This window comes from Leptodactylus fuscus, chromosome 7, assembly GCF_031893055.1.
Source record: "Leptodactylus fuscus isolate aLepFus1 chromosome 7, aLepFus1.hap2, whole genome shotgun sequence".
Lineage (NCBI taxonomy): Eukaryota > Metazoa > Chordata > Amphibia > Anura > Leptodactylidae > Leptodactylus > Leptodactylus fuscus.
Window position 1 is genome coordinate 66568916 of NC_134271.1, and position 20889 is coordinate 66589804.

At 41.9% G+C, this 20889-nt stretch overlaps 1 protein-coding gene across 1 annotated transcript in view; it reads left to right on the forward strand.

Moving 5' to 3' along the window:
• The window catches only part of VPS35 (VPS35 retromer complex component), a 67802-nt gene that overhangs the window by 31649 nt on the left and 15264 nt on the right, over positions 1-20889 (forward strand). Inside the window, exons 11-13 of the mRNA XM_075282057.1 lie at positions 4039-4246; positions 4328-4483; positions 19336-19458. Of these exons, the coding sequence (XP_075138158.1) occupies positions 4039-4246; positions 4328-4483; positions 19336-19458 (487 nt within the window). The remainder of the gene's footprint in view (positions 1-4038; positions 4247-4327; positions 4484-19335; positions 19459-20889) is intronic.

The following is a 20889-nucleotide window of genomic DNA, read 5'->3' on the forward strand; positions in this document are numbered from 1 at the left end:
ACAGAAATAAGTGGGTTGTTATTGTAATGAACAAATGAGCCTGGTCCAGAACAGGAGAAAGAGGTATGGTTGATTTTTGCTAGACACATTTGCAAGTAATACCATACTGCCCTATTCCATGCAGCAAAAACAAACCCCTCTTCTAGTCTCCATCAGGTGACTGGGGGTCTTTTGAGTCTATTTAGTGTATACACTAGAGAATCCATTGCTTCGTATGTTAAAGAATCCCATCACCTCCCCACCCTTCCCATAGTAAAAGCAGCCTTAACCATCCATATAGGTAAAGATAGCTTTAATTGGACAAACCCTTCAGCTAAGTCAGCAGGACTAAGCCAGGATAGGTTTTTAGTACCTTGATGTAGACAAAAATATTTCCATTCGCTGGTAGGAAGCATGGATTGTAAAACGTTGTACAAGTGTTCATCTTAAAACCAGAAATCATGTTTTCCAAAGTAAAAACTGAAGTGTCCGTCCTCCAGCCATCCATTTGCATGAATAAGTTATCAAAATCCTAGCAGCAGCTTGAGGTCATTTCAGAATGTGACCTATTTTAACAACCCCTGTCTGTGCTGTTTGTGCAGGAGTGTTCTTCATCGTGTAGGCTGATGCTCTGAACCTATTAGGCTGACTCTCGGCTCCGTCATCTGTGTCTTACCCAGACAGGCAACTGTTGACCCCTCTTCATGCCACAAACAAGTGGATAAATAGCTGGTACATTTAGTTCCCTCCACAGCAGCCACACTAGTCCTGGGTCATATTTCTTTTGTTTGCTATTTGTGAGCATTTTTTTCTGCAAATAATTCAGTTTATAATTTTGCTTCACTGGAGTGGACAAAAGAAATAGTTGCTTAGGCAACTGTTTAGTAATAAGCCATTGTCCGCTGTCTCTTTACGTGGTGTCCTTCAGAGGTAGAGAAGTCATTGTGCACTTCGTGCTACCGCGTTTCTCTGAAAATAAGACCTTTCCCAAAAATAAACCCTAGCGTGATTTTTCACAATTTTTGGTGTATGCTTGAAATATAAGCTCTACTAAATTAAATAAAAAGTGTCCATTAACCATTGGTACTTGCTCACTCTAACTGTTTTGGGTATAAGGGGGATTTGGTGAGTGGATTGCTGTTCATTGAAAAACATAAGACATCCCTTGAAAATATAGTGGGTATGGAAGGTATTCAAACCCCTTACATTTTTCACTTAAAAAAAAAATTAAAATGTATTTTAGCAAATGGCTGCAATGAAACAAAGTTTATTTTGTTTCTCATTAAGGTACACTCAGCACCCCATCTTGATAGAACTCTCCCCCCCCAAATGTTGATATTTTTGCAAATTTGGTCATAAGTATTCAGACCCTTAGCTCAGTATTGAATATTTGCACCCTTTTGAGCTAGTACAGCCATGAGACTTCTTGGGAATGATGCAACAAATTTTTCATATCTGGATTTGGGGATCCTCTGCCATTCTTCCGTGCAGATCCTCTCCAGTTCTGTCAGGTTGAATGGTGAACATTGGTGGACAGCCATTTTCACGTCTCTCCAGAGATGTTCAATTGGGTTAGATCAGGGCTCTGGCTGGGCCAGTCAAGAATGGTCACAGAGATGTTCCGAAGCCACTGCTTTGTTATTTTAGCTATGTGCTCAGGGTCATTGTCTTGTTGGAAGGTGAACTTTTGGCCCAGTCTGAGGTCCAGAGCACTCTGAAAGAGGTTTTCTTCCAGGATATCTCTGTACTTCGCCCCATTCATCTTTCCTAGCCAGTCATCTTGTCCCTGCAGCTGATAAACCCCCCATAGCACAATGCTGCCACCACCATGTTTCACTGTTGGGGTTGTATTGGGCAGGTGATGAGCAGTGCCTGGTTATCTTCACACATATGAGAATTCATGCTAAAAAGTTCAATCTTTGTCTCATCAGAACAGAGAATCTTATTTCTTATAGTCTGTGAATCCTTCATATGTTTTTTGGCAAATTCTATGCGGGCTTTCATATGTGTTGCACTGAGGAGAGGCTTCCTTCGGGCCACTCTGCGATAAAGCACTAACTGTTGGAGGGCTGCAGTGATAGTTGACTTTGTGGAACTTTCTCCCAACTCCCTACTACATCTCTGGAGCTCAGCTACAGTGATCTTTAGCTTCTTCTTTACCTCTCTCACCAAGGTGCTAAGGTGCTCTTACAGTTTACATGTAACCTATACATTTTGTGCGTGTGTGTATATATACCGTATTTTTCGGACTATAAGACGCACTTTTTTCCCCAAAAATTTTTGGGGAAAAGAAGGGTGCGTCTTATAGTCCGAATGTGGCCACAATACAGACCCAGCATCCGCTGTAATAGCAAGGCGGATGCCGGGGAGGGTTAGACGCCGGCACATGTGCCGGAGCCTGAGACATCGCTACACTCCTGCCCTGCATGAAGCCAGCAGCGGCAGGAGTGATTCTGCTATTCCACTCCTCTGTCCCTCCCCGCAATAGCAGCATCGCTCCTGCTGCTGCTGGCTTCATGCAGGGCAAGAGTGTAGCGATGTCTCAGGCCCCGGCACATGTGCCGGTGTCTAACCCTCCCTGACATCCGCCTATTACAGTGGATGCTGGGTCTGTATTGGCGGCCCCTTCCCCCCACCCAAAGTGGCGATATCGCAGGAGCCGACCTGTTCGAGTGACAGCCGGGAGCCTAATGAAGGCTCCCAGGCCTGTCATTGCTATATTACCATTGCGGCTAGTCTATGACCAGCCATAATAGTAATATACAGAATGTCCCATAGACGGCAATACAATGTGGCCTTGCAGCTGTTGCAAAACTACAACTCCCATATATTAAATATTTTTACCATTTTTTGCTTCAAAATTTTTTTCCCCTATTTTCCTCCTCTAAAACCTAGGTGCGTCTTATATTCCAGTGCGTCTTTTATAGTCCGAAAAATACGGTGTGTCTAATGAGTGTTTGGGTGATATCTACCTAAGGTGTATGTTATGTTCTGTATCCAGAGTTCTTGAAAGTATCATACTTCCACAGACCCTGCACAGTCATCTGATAACACAAGGTACATATGGCTACATGAGCTTTGGTAATTTTCCCAAACTGTCAGCAGTATTATAAGTGCAGCTCTGGAGTATAATGAAGGCTGTAAATTTGGGATAAGTAATTTGGTGTATGTGTACAGTGATTCCACCAGCAGAATAGTGAGTTCAGCTCTGGAGTATAATACAGATGCAATGCAGTATAAGGCTGCTTTCACACGGAGTAACGTGCTGCTCATTCTGACACGTAAAAACACTTGTCAGAGTGAGCACAGTAAAACAGAATCCCATTGACTTCAGTGGGTTCGGTTTTATCCGCGCTTCCCATTGAACTCAATGGGAGGCTTTTTTACCTATTGCTTTCAATGTGATATGTGCGTAAGTAAGTGAAATGTAGGTGCACAGTGACTCTGCTGATAACACAGGTTGTTAGTTCTGTGTATGGACTCTAAAATTGTGTTCGCAGGTGGACAAATCTGTTATGTTGCACTTACTGTCCGGGAGCATTATATGGAGGAGGAAGAGTTGAACAGTTTATTATTCTTTTCTTTTTTTTATATTATTTTAGGCTTATGTGTCTGAAGGGCAGGGTCACTTACTGACAGCCTTCTTATACACACACTCATACATAACAGGCTGTCAGTCATCAAGTATTTCCAATTATATCTTGCTTTCCTATAATTTACTCTGTTCTGTGTTTCATAATTACTTTCTGCCCACGTTGTGTAATGTGAGAGGCAACAGCACTTAGAAATTGCAGGAACGTTATTATTCTTAGTTTTGTTGCAGCTGCAGTATAATATAATTGAGTTTGATATCTGATGCATTTGCATGGAACTGATGGCAAACTTACTGCATTACCCTAAATAATGTACACACTTTCTCAAAAGAGTATTGTGAGGACTGATTGCATACAATTCTGCATAAGTCCCAAAATTATATATACACATATTACAAATATGTTAACTTTATAACTAGAGAATACAGACAGGGCTCTAACACATGGTAAAAAATGCACCTTTCAGCATAGCCACAAGCAGCGCGGTCTCTAAGGAACTGACTCGTCTTCTAAAGATACCAGTGGACACCTACAACAACATCCTGACAGTTCTGAAGCTGAAACATTTCTATCCACTCTTTGAATACTTTGACTACGAATCCAGAAAGAGTATGAGCTGCTATGTATTGAGCAGTGCTTTGGAGTACAACACTGAAGTTGGATCTCAGGAGCAGGTAAGGTCAGAGCAGCACTTCCATCCATTTATACGTTTGGAGCTTGTTTACAGCTCACATTACTGTGGGTTTTATTGACAGGTGGATGCCATTATGAACTTGGTTTCAACGCTCATCCAAGACCAACCAGACCAGCCAGCAGAGGACCCTGATCCTGAAGACTTTGCCGATGAGCAGGGACTCGTAGGCAGGTTCATTCACCTTTTGAGATCAGATGATCCTGATCAGCAGTACCTGGTAAGAAATTTATGGCCATTATAATGACAGGACACTGAACACTTGAATGATAGAGGAATTTGTATGTCCTTCGACTGCTCTTGAAGACTAGCAGTAATTTGATTTGTGCACTGTCCATTGATATATAAGATTAAGGAGACTTTGCTGCTTTTTGGATTGTGGATCACCGTGGTCTTGCTAACAGAAGCCCCCACCCTAATGAGCAGTTTTAGTTGGTTGAACGTTAACGAGAATCTGTTACCAGAACCCAGCGTATTAACCCTATAGATGACTAGGCTACGATCATCTGAATGAAATGGTGTTTCTCACTTGTGAATTGGTATTTCCATTGTTGAGATATTTGCATTATTGTTAATGAGCTGTCTTGCGCAATTCAAGTGTTGATAACACCTTCTTTGCTCCAGAGAACTCATTTGCTTATAGACAAAAACAGAGATGTCTTGCCAATGGAGGCACCGATTCACAAGGTGAAAACATTGATTCAGGTGAGTTTAACCTATCAATCTGCGGGCAAACCGCTCATTATGGTGGAGTCTTCTATCAGCAAGACCACAGCGATCCACAGTCTAAAAAACCCCAGTAAAGTCTCATTCTTCTTATACATCAGTGGACAAATCACCAACATGCTGCCAGTCTTCAAATGCAGTCGAAGGACACTTAAGCTGAGTTGATATGCTAGGTTCTGGACACAGACTTGCTTTAATGCTTGAGATGTAAAGGATTTCCTTACAATTCTTGTACATTAGATTATAGCAAACAGAATTACTTATTGCCCTTGTTTCAGAAACTGGTTCTTCACAGATTTCTCCGTGTATGAAATGTCCAAATGATATCTCTTTCCTCACCTCAACACCTCTTTACTTTCATAGGCAGGTCTAGTCAATGCTCTGTGAGCTAAACAGCCAAAACATATGCTCTTACATTGTAACAAACTACCAGTGAGATTTGTGCACCTGCTACTGTGTTTAAGTCACAGAGCATTATGTAGACTGAATACTGTAATGACTACCGATGCGTGTTGTTTTTTTTTTATTTTTTTATAGGCCGTTATGGGCCCTATTTACTTACTGATCCTGGCTGGGCCAGGGTCGGTAAGTGACACTGCGGGCCCCACAAACACTATCATACTCGGGGGTCTTTGCAGACATGGGAGAGGGCTCATGTGCAGCTGTTCCTGGCAGTGGAGAAAGCAGCTATTCGCAGAGGATGTCTTCCCTCACACTCCGATCCTGAGGGGGAGGGTCGGCACAGGAAGCTGCTCAGTGCCAGGAAACTTTTACAAGCAGTGATCTGCAGCCCCTGCATCTGCAAGTGATTTATCTGCTGCCGATCTAGTCCTGAGTATCTCAGCACCAGAACTGGCCACATGCTGCAGCGTGATCCGGACACTTGCTTTCCTTGTATGGGACTGGCTTCTTTACTAAGTGCCCTGGTTGCAAGAGACAGCGGCTCAGCAGCGCATTCCCATCCAAGGAAAGCAAGTGTCCGGATCACGCTGCAGCATGTGAGCCTCAGAAGGCGGAGAAGACGGTGGATACGGCTGTGGCTACAGAGACTGGTCAGGAGAGCCGCAGAGGTCTAAACTAGCACGGAGAGGGCCGCCTGGCTGCTCTGTTTGTTTTCAGGGCAGCCCTCTCCTGCACTAGTTTAGAAAAAAAAAAAATCTAATTGCCCTGGCTGCCGCCCCCTCCAAAGTGCCGCCTGAGGCCACTGCCTCACCTCATTAGAGGTGCGGCCCTGGCTCAAACTTTGTTCACTCAAATTCAATAATTCATTCACTGCAGGGGGTAAGAGGAATGTCTGCTTTGAACATGGACATTAGCGCTGTGGACTCTGGGCTCCGTGATATTAGATTTAGGATACCTCCATCCATCCCCCTCCCACAATAAACAGCTAATGAGCACACCACAGAAGATAAAGCTATCTCTCAGACTGGTCATGGTTTCAGGTGTTATCAGCATTCTTCACCTACAGGTCTAATGGCTTCACTGCTTTACAACGTAAGAGGAGTCCTAAAAAACGGGGAACTTGGGTCTCATAGGTTCCTTTTTAAAGGCTATTCTGACGTGTTAACTAGAAAAAAATGTGTTTTAGTGGTAGAATCCCTTTAAGTATATTCTCAGCGTGTAATAATAGTATGGCACAAAGCAGGAAGGGGTTAAAGGGAGTCAGCAGGAAAATCATTGTGAAACTCTTGACAATACTTTGTAGAGCTGCGTCTACACTTTCCAAAGATACTTTTGCTATTCTGCATTACATCTCCATGTTCATGAAAAATCTGTGTTTTATATTCATGTAAACTAGCTGAAAAGGGCTTTAGGATCGTGTCTTCTCCTGCCAGGGCTTTGCTCTCTACTTTAGATAACCAACCCGATCTGCAGATAAAGTGGAAAATGCCACTCAACCAATGTGTGGCGGAGCAGGGCAGCAGTTAGGGGCAATTATCTACCCTGTTTCCCTGAAAATAAGACAGTGTCTTATATTAAATTCTCTTCCGAAATATATGACCTGTCTTATTTTTGGGGGATGTCTTATGGAGCGGGGGACAATCGGCAGTCATGCCGGCGCTTCCTTAACGGAGTGCCGGCATGACTGCCGGTTGTAGGTGGTGCAAGAGGTGGTGGTGAGGGGGGGAGGTATGCTAGTTCTCCGCTGGTGCTGCTGTTGGTCACGGTGGTGGAAGTGGTTGGCGGGGCTTAGCAGAGATTAGCGAGGCTTCTGGCGGTCGTGCCAGAGAGCCTCACTTAGTGGGCATTGCAGCCGGCTGAACACTGTGCTCCGTGTGCACAGGAAAGCTGGCTGCCTCCTCTGCTGTGATACCACTGTTCCGGCTGCTGTGGGATTTGCTGGGAGAGTGGACTCCCCGCAGCATACGATGCTTTCCCAGCTCATCTTACAGCAGCTGGAACAGTGGTATCACAGCAGAGGCAGCAGCCGCCATACCTGTGCACACGGTACATCGTGCACAGTGTTCTGCCGACTGCAGTGTTTTTGGGATGTCTTATTTTCAGGGGGGGCCTTATATTAGGCAATTTAACAAAACCTCCCCCATGCCTTACTTTTGGGGATGTCTTATTTTCAGGGAAACAGGGTAGGGCCGAAAATAAAGCCCCAGCAGGAGAAGAAACCTAAAGTTCCCCTAGAGACCTTTTCGGCTAATTTACTTAAGATTAAAATGCAAGTTTTCATGAAAATGGAGTTACCATACTGAATAAGAAAGGCATCTTAGGAAAGTGTAGAAGCAGCTCTACAAGGTACTGTCATTCGTTTGATACTGATTTTCCTGCTGACAGACGCTGTTTAAGAACACTGCTACTGTGTGTGAGCATAAAGTCACAGTCCTGAAGTATTAGGTGTATGGGAGGTTCTACACGACACGACTTGTCTGCTGTTCTGTGAAGGTGGTCAGTTTGGTAAGCAGAGGACAAATGTCAGCTTCTATTTAATGTTGACAGGATTAGGATGCTCCGCAGTTATTGGAGGTTTCCATCTTATCTGGCTGCAGATCGTTCCAGCTCTGACTCTATTATATTTCTTATGCATGATGGCTTTCATTGTGCACATTTCATAGATTTTTTTTTTTTTTGTGCTCATTGTGCTACATTTTGAAGCTGCCAATATTCTAATTCTCCATTCTATCAATCAAGTTTTAATATCCTTGTTATCATTTTATGGAATCGCAGCATCAGTCTAGGTGTGAATCATCAGAAATTCCTGCCCCAGCGCCATGCCACTACTGACACCACTAATAATGTTACGTGTGCCAACTTAAGCATGATTTCATTCCTTTTCCTGCCAGTCAAAGGGTCTTGAACCCCCTTCTCATGTAGTTGTCATTTTAAATTGCAAAGTCATTGTTCCGGTTTGTGACTTATTTTAAGTGTATTACTTAGTATAAAATATCCAGTGCTGCCCCACGTAGATTATAGCCACTGAGGATAATAACAATTTTATTAATCTTCCATATTGCACTTGTTAACATTATCATCGCCATTTTCTATGTTTTGATCCATTGGAGGACCTGCACAATAGATAGGTGGACCACTAAAATAGCGATTACATACAGAGCCCAACGGACCCCATTGACTAAACTGGGTTCTGTTGGGTATCAGTGTTTTTTAATTCAAAGTGGCGGATGAAAAAGCTACGCATTTTGTAGCCTAACTTGTACTTTTTAATTCACTTCTCAGAATAGTCTTTGATGAATATGATCTAGAGCTCACGGACAGTTCAGGATACATAGAAGTGTATAGAGAGGGAATGGGGAGGAATAGCTCAGTTGGAGAGAAACAAGCACATTACAAATTCCTTAGGGTAACAATAAGTGCTATCCAAATTTCTCGCATTTTTACAGAGTTTTCCAGAAAGTTTTGACAGTATTGCACTACTGCGCTGAATAAAGTTAGGTAGAGAGATATCTTACTGTTTATCTGCTCTAGGGCAACTGTGTTTCTCAGCTTCTCGCTCACTCCTTTGGCTCTTACTCCTTCTCACTCCATAGATTTCTATGAACTGTAGCCTGACTTCACTGAAAACTGGAAACAGAAGTATTTTAATTTGTTGAGATTTAGAAACAAAGTTGTTGTGTTTTTTTTTTCTTTTCTTTTTTTAATGTTCTCCTGATTTATTCATTTACAAAGAAAAGTGAAATGACAGTAACTGTTATCTTATGGAGCTGTGTGTGTTTGGGGGGGCTTCTGCATCAAAAACAGCTTCAAAAATGCCTAAAAATTCTCCCATTGACTTCAATAGTTGTCAGATGGCACTTTTTTTTGGCTATCTGCGATAAAATAAATTGGATGCCGTAAAAAACAAAGTGCCAAACAAGGGAGGGGGGGTTGGGTGGATTGTGCCGTTATCTTTTGTCTGTTGTGGATATAATGTTGGGTCAATCGGTTTTTCTATATGTGTTAGCTTCTATTGTAATGCTGTTTGTGATGTAGTGCCTGCTGACAAAAGCATCTACAGCATCGAAAATTGTCAGTCTATTATTAGGTTTAGTGGGTAGTAGGGTATGGTACTTTTTTTCTTAAAATATAGTGTGTGAAATGGAATTTTTTTTGCACATGTAGTGGTCTAACAGTTGATCTACCATAACCAAATTCTAGGACTGCAGTGAATACGGTCCCCCTCTGCTCTACTCGCATTTTTATTAAGGGAGCTGTCCATATAACCAATATGTTGTGCATGATATGGAGAGAGAACTCTCTTAATAAACTATAGGTAAATGTAATAATTAAATATGCACTTTATTGTGTTTTGTTTTTTTATGATTTGCCCTGCCAGCAAAACCACTGTCCCCTGCCAGGCCACAGGAAAATTGAGCTACATGACAGTGGTTCTTGGTACAGAAAAGGTTGGGGACTGCTGATATAAAAGATGGGGTTAATAGTAATGTTTCTATTTTTGCATATTCTAGCAAGCTATGTAATACACAGTGCAGTCTTTGGAAGATATTCATAACTTACAAGCCAACTTGGATATGTTACTGAATGTGTGGGCATCCGTTGGCAAATGAGGTTCACTCTGCATAAGTGTACAGGTATGCATCTAGACACGATTTGGGGAGTCGTGTTGAGAGAGACCATGCAATGTCAGTCAGCTGCTTCTAAGGCCAGCAGGATATTGTTATGTGTTATAGTTTTAAAGGTATTTATTGAATTATGGCAGTAATAGGAAATACAGAAAACATCAAGGCAAACAGAAAAATAGCATATAAAATGCAAAGCAGAATAAGTAAGGAGTAAGGCTAGATTTACAAGTGTGTCTGCTCTCCTCTGGGGGATTCCATTCCCCATTCCGCTTGAAAAATGCAGAGAGAAAAATGCTACAAGCAGCGCTTTTCTCACTGCATTTTTCTCTTTTCGGGCGGAAAACCAGCGGACCCTATTATAGTCTATAACACAGTGAAAAACTCAAGTGGACTCCCAAATGGAAACCTGTATGCAGGTGTGAGCCTAGTGTAACTGCAATACAGGTAAAGTCAATATGAATAAACATAGGGAGGTAAAAGGGAGCTTATAGCAAAGACCAAGAAAAGGGATAGAAAGGGGTAACGGGTAGCACCGGAAGTGCAGAGGGACATAATATCAGCAAGATAGAGATAAAGTGTACACGGAATACCAGTATTTATTTAGAACTGAAGACAGTATGGTAGACCCGGGACATGGTACCAATGGATCTAGGGTGCCCAAACCTTATCAAAGACCGGGTGGCTGTCTGATATGGTGGCATTAATTTTTTCATGAAAAATGACGGTGTCAATTGTCCAAAACACATCGATCAACGAGAAGGAAAGATTTCCTCCAGTTGAAGGCAGTGTGAATCTTGGAAGCCATCAATATTTACTGTAACAATTTGAATTGAGCATATTTGAGGTTATCAGACTTAAAGAGGACCTTTCATCAGATCGGGCACATACAGTTTTATATACTGCTGGAAAGCCGACAGTGCCGACAGAAACGCCTGACTGTAAAGAGTTACGGTACCGGGACCGATAGCACTTTACCCGGGGCACAGATCAGGAAAGCGGCTTTCCAGCAGTATATAGAACTGCCTGTGCCCAATCTGATGAAATGTCCTCTTTAAGGTTAAGAAGAAAAATGAGATTGATAATGGGAATGACTGTCAAAAAAGCCGTTGATCCATTCTATGAATGGCCTCCCAAAAATGACAGACGTGAGGGCAAGACCACCAGGTATGGTAGGTAGCGTACAAGTTATTATAACCACTTAAACAGAGGGGCAAAACTGTAGGATAACTGCTATGTAAGCAATGAGGGACCAAATACATCCTATGAAGAATTCCCAAAGACTGTTCTATAAGGATGACCTGCCAACAGTCAGTCTATTAGGCTAATGTCAGGGTAAAATCAAGTCAAGGAGGAGGAGCATTCACCAAGCAGTATATAAAAGAAAGAGAGACACTCAATATAGGCGCAATCTCTCATTCAGTAGAAGAAATCTCCCAATTGAGTGGAGTAAGAGATTAGAGAAAATGGGAAAACCTAAACGCCTCTGATGAAGGCGCAGAGTATGTGTTAGCAAAATATTACTGGTGAAAATCCTCCAGGTACTGAGGAAATCATTGAGGTGACGAAACCAAGCGAACAACGATGAAAAACTCTATCAATCATGACCAGATCGCGGTCCAATCAGGCACAAGGAATATGGCGAGTATTGACTAGATCAGAGAGTAGTTCGGTAGAGATGAGGATCCTAGTATAGTGGTGCTGTGTAGGTGAGAAGCCTGTTTAGCCCCTCTGATTCCCATAAAGTCTCCCCAAGCATCAGCAACATTTAAAGTCTATAGGGCAAAGCGGATCTCTCCGTTACCTTTAGGCGGAGGGATTGTCATGTATTATAAAGTGTATGAACTCATTGGATAGCAATGAAGTATTATCTCTTTACAAAGCATTGGTGCGGCCTCTAGAATATCCAGTTCAGTTTTGTGCACCAGTTTATAGAAAGATGCCCTGTAGCTAGAAATGGTACAAAGCCATAAAACCTGTTAAGGTGCAAGAGAAGTGAATCTGTGGAATAGTCTACCTCAGGAGTTGGTTCTTTACAGTAAGCAGTGAGTCTGGAATAGTTTACCTCAGGAGATGGTTTTTTACAGTAAGAGCAGTGAATCTGTGGAATAGTTTACCTCAGGAGTTGGTCACAGCTGACAGCTTTAATAGAAGCCTACAGTCATGGCCAAAAGATTTGAGAATGACACAAATCTTCTATTTTCACATGATCTGCTGCCCTCTGGTTTTTGTGTGTGTTTGTCAGATGTTTTTATCACATACAAAAATATAATTGCAATCATATTATGAGTAACAAAAGCTTATATTGACAGTTAGAATGAGTTACTGCAGCAAGTCAATATTTGCAGTGTTGACCCTTCTTCTTCAGGACCTCTGCAATTCTCCCTGGCATGCTCTCAATCAACTTCTGGACCAAATCCTGACTGATAGCAGTCCATTCTTGCACAATCAATGCTTGCATTTTGTCAGAATTTGTAGGTTTTTGTTTGTCCACCCGTCTCTTGATGATTGACCACAAGTTCTCAATGGGATTAAGATCTGGGGAGTTTCCAGGCCATGGACCCAAAATCTCTATGTTTTGTTCCATGAGCCATTTAGTTATCACCTTTGCTTTATGGCAAGGTACTCCATCATGCTGGAAAAGGCATTGTTGATCACCAAACTGCTCTTGGACGGTTGGGAGAAGTTGATGTTGGAGGACATTCTGGTACTATTCTTTATTCATGGCTGTGTTTTTAGGCAAGACTGTGAGAGAACCGATTCTCTTGGCTGAGAAGCAACCCCACACATGAATGGTTTCTGGATGCTTTACAGTTGGCATGAGACAAGACTGGTGGTAGCGCTCACCTCGTCTTCTCCGAATAAGCTGTTTTCCAGATGTCCCAAACAATCGAAAAGGGGATTCATCAGAGAAAATGACTTTACCCCAGTCCTCAGCAGTCCACTCCCTGTATCTTTTGCAGAATATCAGTGTGTCCCTGATGTTTGTTCTGGAGAGAAGTGGCTTCTTTGCTGCCCTCCTTGAAACCAGGCCTTGCTCCAAGAGTCTCCGCCTCACAGTGCGTGCAGATGCACTGACACCTGCCTGCTGCCATTCCTGAGCAAGCTCTGCACTGCTGGTAGCCCGATCCCGCAGCTGAAACACTTTTAAGAGATGGTCCTGGCGCTTGCTGGTCTTTCTTGAGCGCCCTGGAGCCTTTTTGCCAACAATGTAACCTCTCTCCTTGAAGTTCTTGATGATGCGATAGATTGTTGACTGAGGTGCAATCTTTCTAGCTGCGATATTCTTCCCTGTTAGGCCATTTTTGTGCAGTGCAATGATGACTGCACGTGTTTCTTTAGAGATAACCATGGTTAACAGAGGAGAAATAATGATGCCAAGCACCAGCCTCCTTTTAAGGTGTCCAGTGGTGTCATTCTTGCCTAATCATGACAGATTGATCTCCAGCCCTGTCCTCATCAACACCCACACCTGTGTTAATGGAGCAATCACTGAAACAATGTTAGCTGGTCCTTTTAAGGCAGGGCTGCAATGATGTTGAAATGTGTTTTGGGGGATAAAGTTCATTTTCTAGGCAAATATTGACTTTGCAAGTAATTGCTGCTAAGCTGATCACTCTTTATAACATTCTGGAGTATATGCAAATTGCCATTAGGAAAACTGAAGCAGTAGACTTTGTAAAAATTAATATTTGTATCATTCTCAAAACTTTTGGCCATGACTGTATATTTGTTTGTCAGAAAATAACAGTTGTAGTTTTACCGGATGTACACTCTACAACACCTCTTGTAGTGTCTACAGTTAGTGAATTTATATAGTGTACATAAGTATATAGGGTATATACTGCTAGGGTTTATTAAATGTTATAGTTTTTCTAGCAATATTGATGTCCCAGGGCTTGTTGAAAGTTATATTACAGATGCTGAAGAACTATAAGCTTTAGATACTATAATTTCACACATATATCGGTATTCTAAGGGTATATTCACACGGCGGAAACCTTTTCCGCCATGTGAACTCTCTGCGAGGCTAGCCGCATTGCAATGCTGATGCAATTCTTCGGCATCCTGCTCCTGATTGCGCCCGAATAAATGGGCCTTATCAGGAACGAGTCTCGTGCCGCAGACGCCGCAGCTGTCTCAGCTGTGGAATCCACGGGAAGAAGGGGCATGTTGCTTTCTTTTTGCTGCTAGGAAAAAACAAAACAAATGGATTTTGAAATGGAGTCCACGTCAAAATCCGCCTGCAAAAAATTCTGTGTGAACAGACCCTTAGGTTGCCTGAGCTTGTTGAGAGTTGTAGTATTATACCACTGAAAGCCCCAGGCATGTAATAAGCTTTGTCCTTGGGCTTGTTGAGTTTCTCAGCCCCTAGAAAGAGACAGTCTGCAGACAGACTATTGCTCTATTTAGCTTCATGTCAGTTCGAAACGATCATTCACTTCCCTACTTTACTGATCTATGTGATAAATGTAAAGTGAGAGAAGTGGGACTGAGCGCGCCGATCCTCTCTTCTTAGTGTAAACGAGGTCACATTCGGTACGCCGACACCTCTCATTTTGCAGCGGGAAGGAGCTGATTAAGTCACCTCCTGCCGAGACTTGTTACTTTTCCAGCAGTGGTTTTAGTTGCCGCCTTTGACGCTGCTGACAGCTCATCCTTGTCTTGAAAAGAAGCAATTTCCCCAAAGTGTCCTGTGTGTACCGAACAATTGACAATGTAATTCACAGCCTTTTATGCCTAGTTTAGCTTGGTGTTCTGGGGAGGAGAAAGTCTCCAGTAATGGGTAAAGTTTCACAAGCAAAAATGAGGGTGTAAATTTATCCACTTATTGTAGAATGAAAAAACTGATCAGCATGTATTCATTGGGTTTTATTATATCAAATGGGACGTTGTGCCTCGGAACTGTGCAGAAGTGACAATGCCGATTCTTCACAAGAAAATAGAGACCCAGCTGTGTCACCCGCAGGCCACACCTTCTGTTGCTAAGCAGCAGCCCAAGCCTATGGACTTCAGTTTGCTTTTTGGCTACTGTAGTGGTGTATGGAAGCCGCTCTCTATGCTTACACCAAGCCTCTTCCAAAGCTGTTGTATCCCTTAGCTGTTAGGGCTCAGTTACACCTCTGTTTTATAGGGATTTGTGATGTCTGTGTTCGAGGACTCCATGCAAACCCATTGATTTTATGTGTATACAGATGTCATTGAGACTTGCTCTGTTTTGGTCCGTTTTGCAAACCACGACTGCCCATTAAAGCCTTTCACGCATGTGAAAAAAGGATCAAAGATGGCCAACATACGACCCAGAAACGTGAAGTATCTTGTGTAGTCCATGATTAACATGGACCTCAAATGTCCTTATAAAAAGAATGTGTGAATCAGTTCATAACTATATACCGGTACAAGGTTTCTTTGGGGGAGGGGGGTGGCTGGTGCCCCCTTTCCTTGCCCTCCCACTGTATAATGCCCATTGACAAAAAATATAATGTCCCATAGCTTCCCCTCCACACAGTATTATGTCCTATAGTGGCCCCTTCCTACAGAAGGTGAAGTGGAGGTAGCCATCAGTAGGAACGGGGATCGATAAGTAAATAATTAGTTAGGTAACGGTTTATTTAATAAAAAAGGCAGCAAGGGCCCTGTAGATAACACTGAGAGCAGTGAGTGATGTCACTTGTCCTGCTTATTACACAGGTCCAGTGCTATGGAAACACTGTGTCATTAATGGGAGATATCATTTCATATAGCAGGAAAACAAAGCATTATTGCTAAAGCAACATATATAGGAAAACGCTTCAATTTACATAAGCTAGCAGTATAGATAAGATCCTTCAGATGGAATATCCCTTTAAGTACTGTTTCGACTTATATCGTTGGCTCCATTCAAGATCACATCTTGAGGATTATTGAAGAAATTAACATTGACTTGATTCATATGGTTCTACCATAACCTATAACCGTGTGCTATTGCATATTGCCTCTTAATAAATTAGACATATGTCTTGCCATCCAAGTGATAGAATCTCAATCTCGCCTGGTAGAAACGTTTGAGAGTGGGGCTTAGTGAGAAGGACGTGGTCTCTATGGCCCTGCGGAAAGTGACATAAATTATAACTGGTTTTTGCCAGTTTCTGCAGGGCCATAGAGGCCATGTCCTCTCAGTAAGCCCCACCCTCGCTTAGTTATGTGACTCCTTATCTCCAGAGTCCCTATACATGAATTGTACGGCAGCTTAGATCAATACTCCAGTATTTATTCTAGCCAAGGTGCTGAGGGGCCTCTTCTGTAAGCGCTAAGTGATTCATTATCTTATTCATTACTTATTTAATTGGCTTAGATTGAACCATGCTGCCACAAGTGGGAATTTCTCCAAAACATCATGGCTTTTAATCCCTGCTTGGACCGCACTGTAATGAATTCCTGTGTTTTACTTTTCGCTTTAAATTACCACTTGCCCTGCTTTCCATGATTAATCGAGACCCACAGGGGTTGGCAGCACGCAGATGGTCTTATACGTGTAAGGAACCTGAATTCCTTATTCTTTTACCATTGATCAGCTTCACAAATGGGGATATTGTGCATTATCTTTGCTCCCAGAAGGTTGGATTGAAGTAGAACCTTTGAAAGCTTCTGAAAATCCATATGTACGTACATGAAGTGTACCTGGGAGCCGCGCTCTTACATGCTTAATTGCTTCGTTTAGCATGCTCTTAAGATGTGTAGACGTGGGTTTAATTTCAGAGAAGCCTTTAATTTTGCTCTGCCACTATGGGAGGGGGGGGGGGTTCTGTAGTTGCCCGATTATTCTTGTATTAATCTCTGGTTCTTTCTCGTATGGAGAATGAATATTTTTTACGAAGAAAATTGCAAAGCACTTAGTTCTCTGAATAATAGTTCACAGTTAGTCTTTCTGGTAAATTTTATGGTAAAACTGTATATGTTCTGTGACTACATAAGTAGACCAGAAATCATAACCCATCAGTATCCCAGTTTTGGGTGTCACTGTTTTCTGAGGTGTCCATACATAATAGGCGTATGTCAGCAAGTCCTTCCTACCGTCTAATGTGTGTTAGATATGTAGACAGTGTTTGCTTGGCAGATGTCTGGGCGGTGGAGATTGACATGCTGAATTTCAGCATACCTGATCATTTGTTGTCAATGGGGATAACCTACCACCAGAGGTGTCAGTGTCCGCTCTTTCCAGTTGAGTATGGTGAAGATGTATGGTCAACTTTAGATAGGCAGCAGGGAGCTCTTTTACTGATCATTTGTGTGTATGTATGGGAAGAGGTCTAGTATCATAAACTGGCTTTACCAGCATGCTTCCTACATTGGCTGCTGATAAATTGATAATTTCTTATTGGGCAAGACCTGCTATGTAACAAGTCGTAGTTCCCAGTGTTCATTGGCGCTACGGTCAGTCTAGGTAATTACAATGGAGACCCGACCTATCTTGCTCTTGCTTTTACAAGGCTTGCGACTCAAAGAGCTGTGTTGTATTTTTCAGCTGTTCAATAGCTGGTGGCATGGGAACAGACTGATACTAGCTTTCTATATGGTCCTTTTCTGTAAGGAAAGCTGTATACAACAATGGCTACCGGCAGAAGGAACTACTCATTTTGTTTTATTTTAGAGATTTTCTATTATCAACAAAAATATAATGGACAAAATACAGTGGGATTACTTTAATCCAGGGTTTGATAGTCTGTAAAGTATGAAATCCTCCCACATTAAGGAACTGCAGTGTATTGTGGAAAGAGAACAATAGTCCTCTGGCATCTCTCCCGTCCAGTCCCATCAATGATGGGGATGGGTTAAAGGGATTTCTCTGTATATAACATATGTATAGTTTGCTGTCTATGCAAGTTAATGTACAAATTTTATTTAAATATCTATCTATCTATCTATCTATCTATCTATCTATCTATCTATCTATCTATCTAGGGATCATATAACCTCCAGTTATAAACAACTGAATCTTTGTAATATATATGAAGAGGGGAGGAGGAGAGGCTGCTGGAACAGAAACTTAAAGGGATCCTATCATTCAGAAGTAATTTTTTTCTCTTGAACATGTCGGAATAGCCTTAAGAAAGGCTATTCGTCTCCTACCTTTGATGTCCGCAGCCACAAGAAAAATGGCCGCTTACACAGTAAGTAAGCGACCATTTTCTTGTTGCCTGTGGGCATGCGCAGTAGGCTCTGCCCGAGGCCTACAATTTTCAAAGCCTGCGCCGGCGAAAACCGGTATTTCAACGGAACAGCGGAGAGAAGAAGACATCTAAAGGTAGGAGACGAATAGCCTTTCTTAAGGCTATTCCGACGTGTTAGGGACAAAAAATTACTTCGGAATGATAGGATCCCTTTAAATAATGGCTGCTGTGAGGAAGAATCTCTTTTGATACTGCTGTGTCTTCCAGATAACTTCTTAGACTGAGGCAATAAATGGATTAAACATCCAGCAGTCTTCTCCCCCCCCCCCCCCCATAGAGTTCTGTGTTCCATAGTTACTGAGATGGATTCAATGCAAACAAACTGATTGAATACAAGAGAAGCTTATTAAGTAGATCTGTTTCCTACATCACTTACTAAGATATATTATATTCACATGCACTATTCATTTAGAATGTTAAGGTATATAAGCTACTGTACCATACTGTCAGCTTTTTATCAGTTTGTACAGTAGTGATTCTACCTTTTGGGAGCTCACTGCATCATATCGCACCATTCCTATGCCCGCACATTCATGTTAAAATAAGCCTTTATTTTCTACGCTCCTGGTACACTGCAGTGTCTTAGTAGCACAGATCACACACATCTCATGTACTGCTTAAAGCATTACTACATGTTCAAATAGCTTATTTTCTGGCATCATCTGTGTCATTAGTAAATATTGTTCAGAATTAGGAGGTGCTGTATATCTGTATATACATCCTGACTGTTTCAAATGGTGATATCTCTGGAAATAACATATTTCGTAGAAGTCAGCACATCTCGAGGAGGAATCCGTTTAGTAGAATCCCTGTTCTATGTTATAAAATGTCAGAGACATAACAGTTTGAAGTGTCCCGCCTCAGCTTTTCTCTACTATACATGAGCCCACCCACCTGTATCTCCAGATTTGAGATGGCAATAAACAGGGAAACTCCATTCCTACGGTAATCAAAAGTAATAAACTGTTGTGAGGGGTGAAAAATGTAATTGACTGGGTGACCGGGTAAGGAGGCCTCAAACCTGGGAGACTCCTGACTAAATAGGGGGCGTTGCAACTACCACTACTGGTTTCTTTATTTATTTATTGGTCACTTTCTTTGATTTTTTTAAGATCCTGAATACGGCTCGAAAGCATTTTGGGGCAGGAGGAAACCAGCGGATCCGCTTCACGTTACCGCCTCTGGTGTTTGCGGCATATCAGCTCGCTTTCCGATACAAAGAAAACTCCAAAGTAGTAAGTAATTTTTTATTTTTTTAAGAGAAATGCATCGAAAAGCTGTTATTTATAGTGTATGTTCCTAGTTTACACTATCACTGTGTGATCAGTGGGGTCCAACCTATGGGGCCCCCTATCAATACTAAAAATTAAGAGGACACAGTGCTGTGCACAGTAGTGTCCTGACCACCAGTTGCGTGGATGAACTGCTACCTCAATCCATTCAAGTGGGTGACGAGGGGCGCTGCTGTTCAGGGGGAAACAGTGGCTGGGTGCAGGCATAAATCAGATGTGAGCCTTTCATTCTCAGGATTAGCAAAGATTTTAGGGAGATGAAAACCCTTTATAAGATGAAAATAACCTGCTAAAGGGATTGTTTTATTTTATTTTTTTTTCAATATTACTATTTATAAGATCATGAACAATTGAAATACAAATATATATAAATAATATATTAATCAGCGGATGCCATTCACCCAGTTTTGGATGAACCTATCAGAAAATATCTTCAGGTAGTAGACCTTGATGAACCCTCTAAAATTTTTCGTGTCTCAGAGGTGAGCCGTGAGCCCTGTATTGTGCAACCTCTATAGCTGTTAGAATTAAAATATAATGACAATGTATAGAAAAACAATAAAATACGTAATGTTGCCCCAAGGTTGAGCTTTGCCATTCTATTTGGCTGCCTAGTACTCTGCCCCCTAACCTATATATTGATATCTCCTGATATGTGGTGACCAATGTTGAAAATGGGTGCTTCAGCATTTGCTGCCACACTCCCGATGCACCAATCATCTCATTTGCATATATATTAAGTATTGATTTTTCTATCCAGCAATGTTGTGCCGTGACCAAATATGTTCACTGTGTCACTTAATTCCCTTCTACAATTGCATACAGTATAAGGGTATGTTCACACATATATTTTTTGCAGGGTGATTTTGAGGTTTAATCCGCTCAAAAAATGCCTCCCAATCATTGGAGTCAGTAGCAGTTTATTTTTCAACTAGAGGGAAAAAAAGTGACATGACCGATCTTCAGTTGGATTCTGCATGAAATCAATTTGGGCAAAAAAGAAAAAAATGGGATGATGTTTTTGACAAGATTTTTGCAAAAACTTTGTTTTTTTGTTTGTTTTTTTAAAGTGACGTTTTGAGGGTCATACAGTTTGCTGGAGTAAAAAAAAACACATACAGTTGCAACAAAAACACTAGAAAAAAAAAGCTTCATAAAAAAAAAATAAAAAGTTCCTAATTCCTGAAGCAGATTTTTTCTGCCTGCCATTCTTCACTTTGTGAACATACCTTAAGGGTAAGTTCATACGTGGTTTTTTGGTCCGGAACCTGAGGTGGAGGACGCTTCAGGTTCCGGACCAAAAACCAGGTATCCGCGATTGAAAGCTGGTGCACTGCATCGGCATCCAACTGTGCACTCCGCTCTGGATGAGGC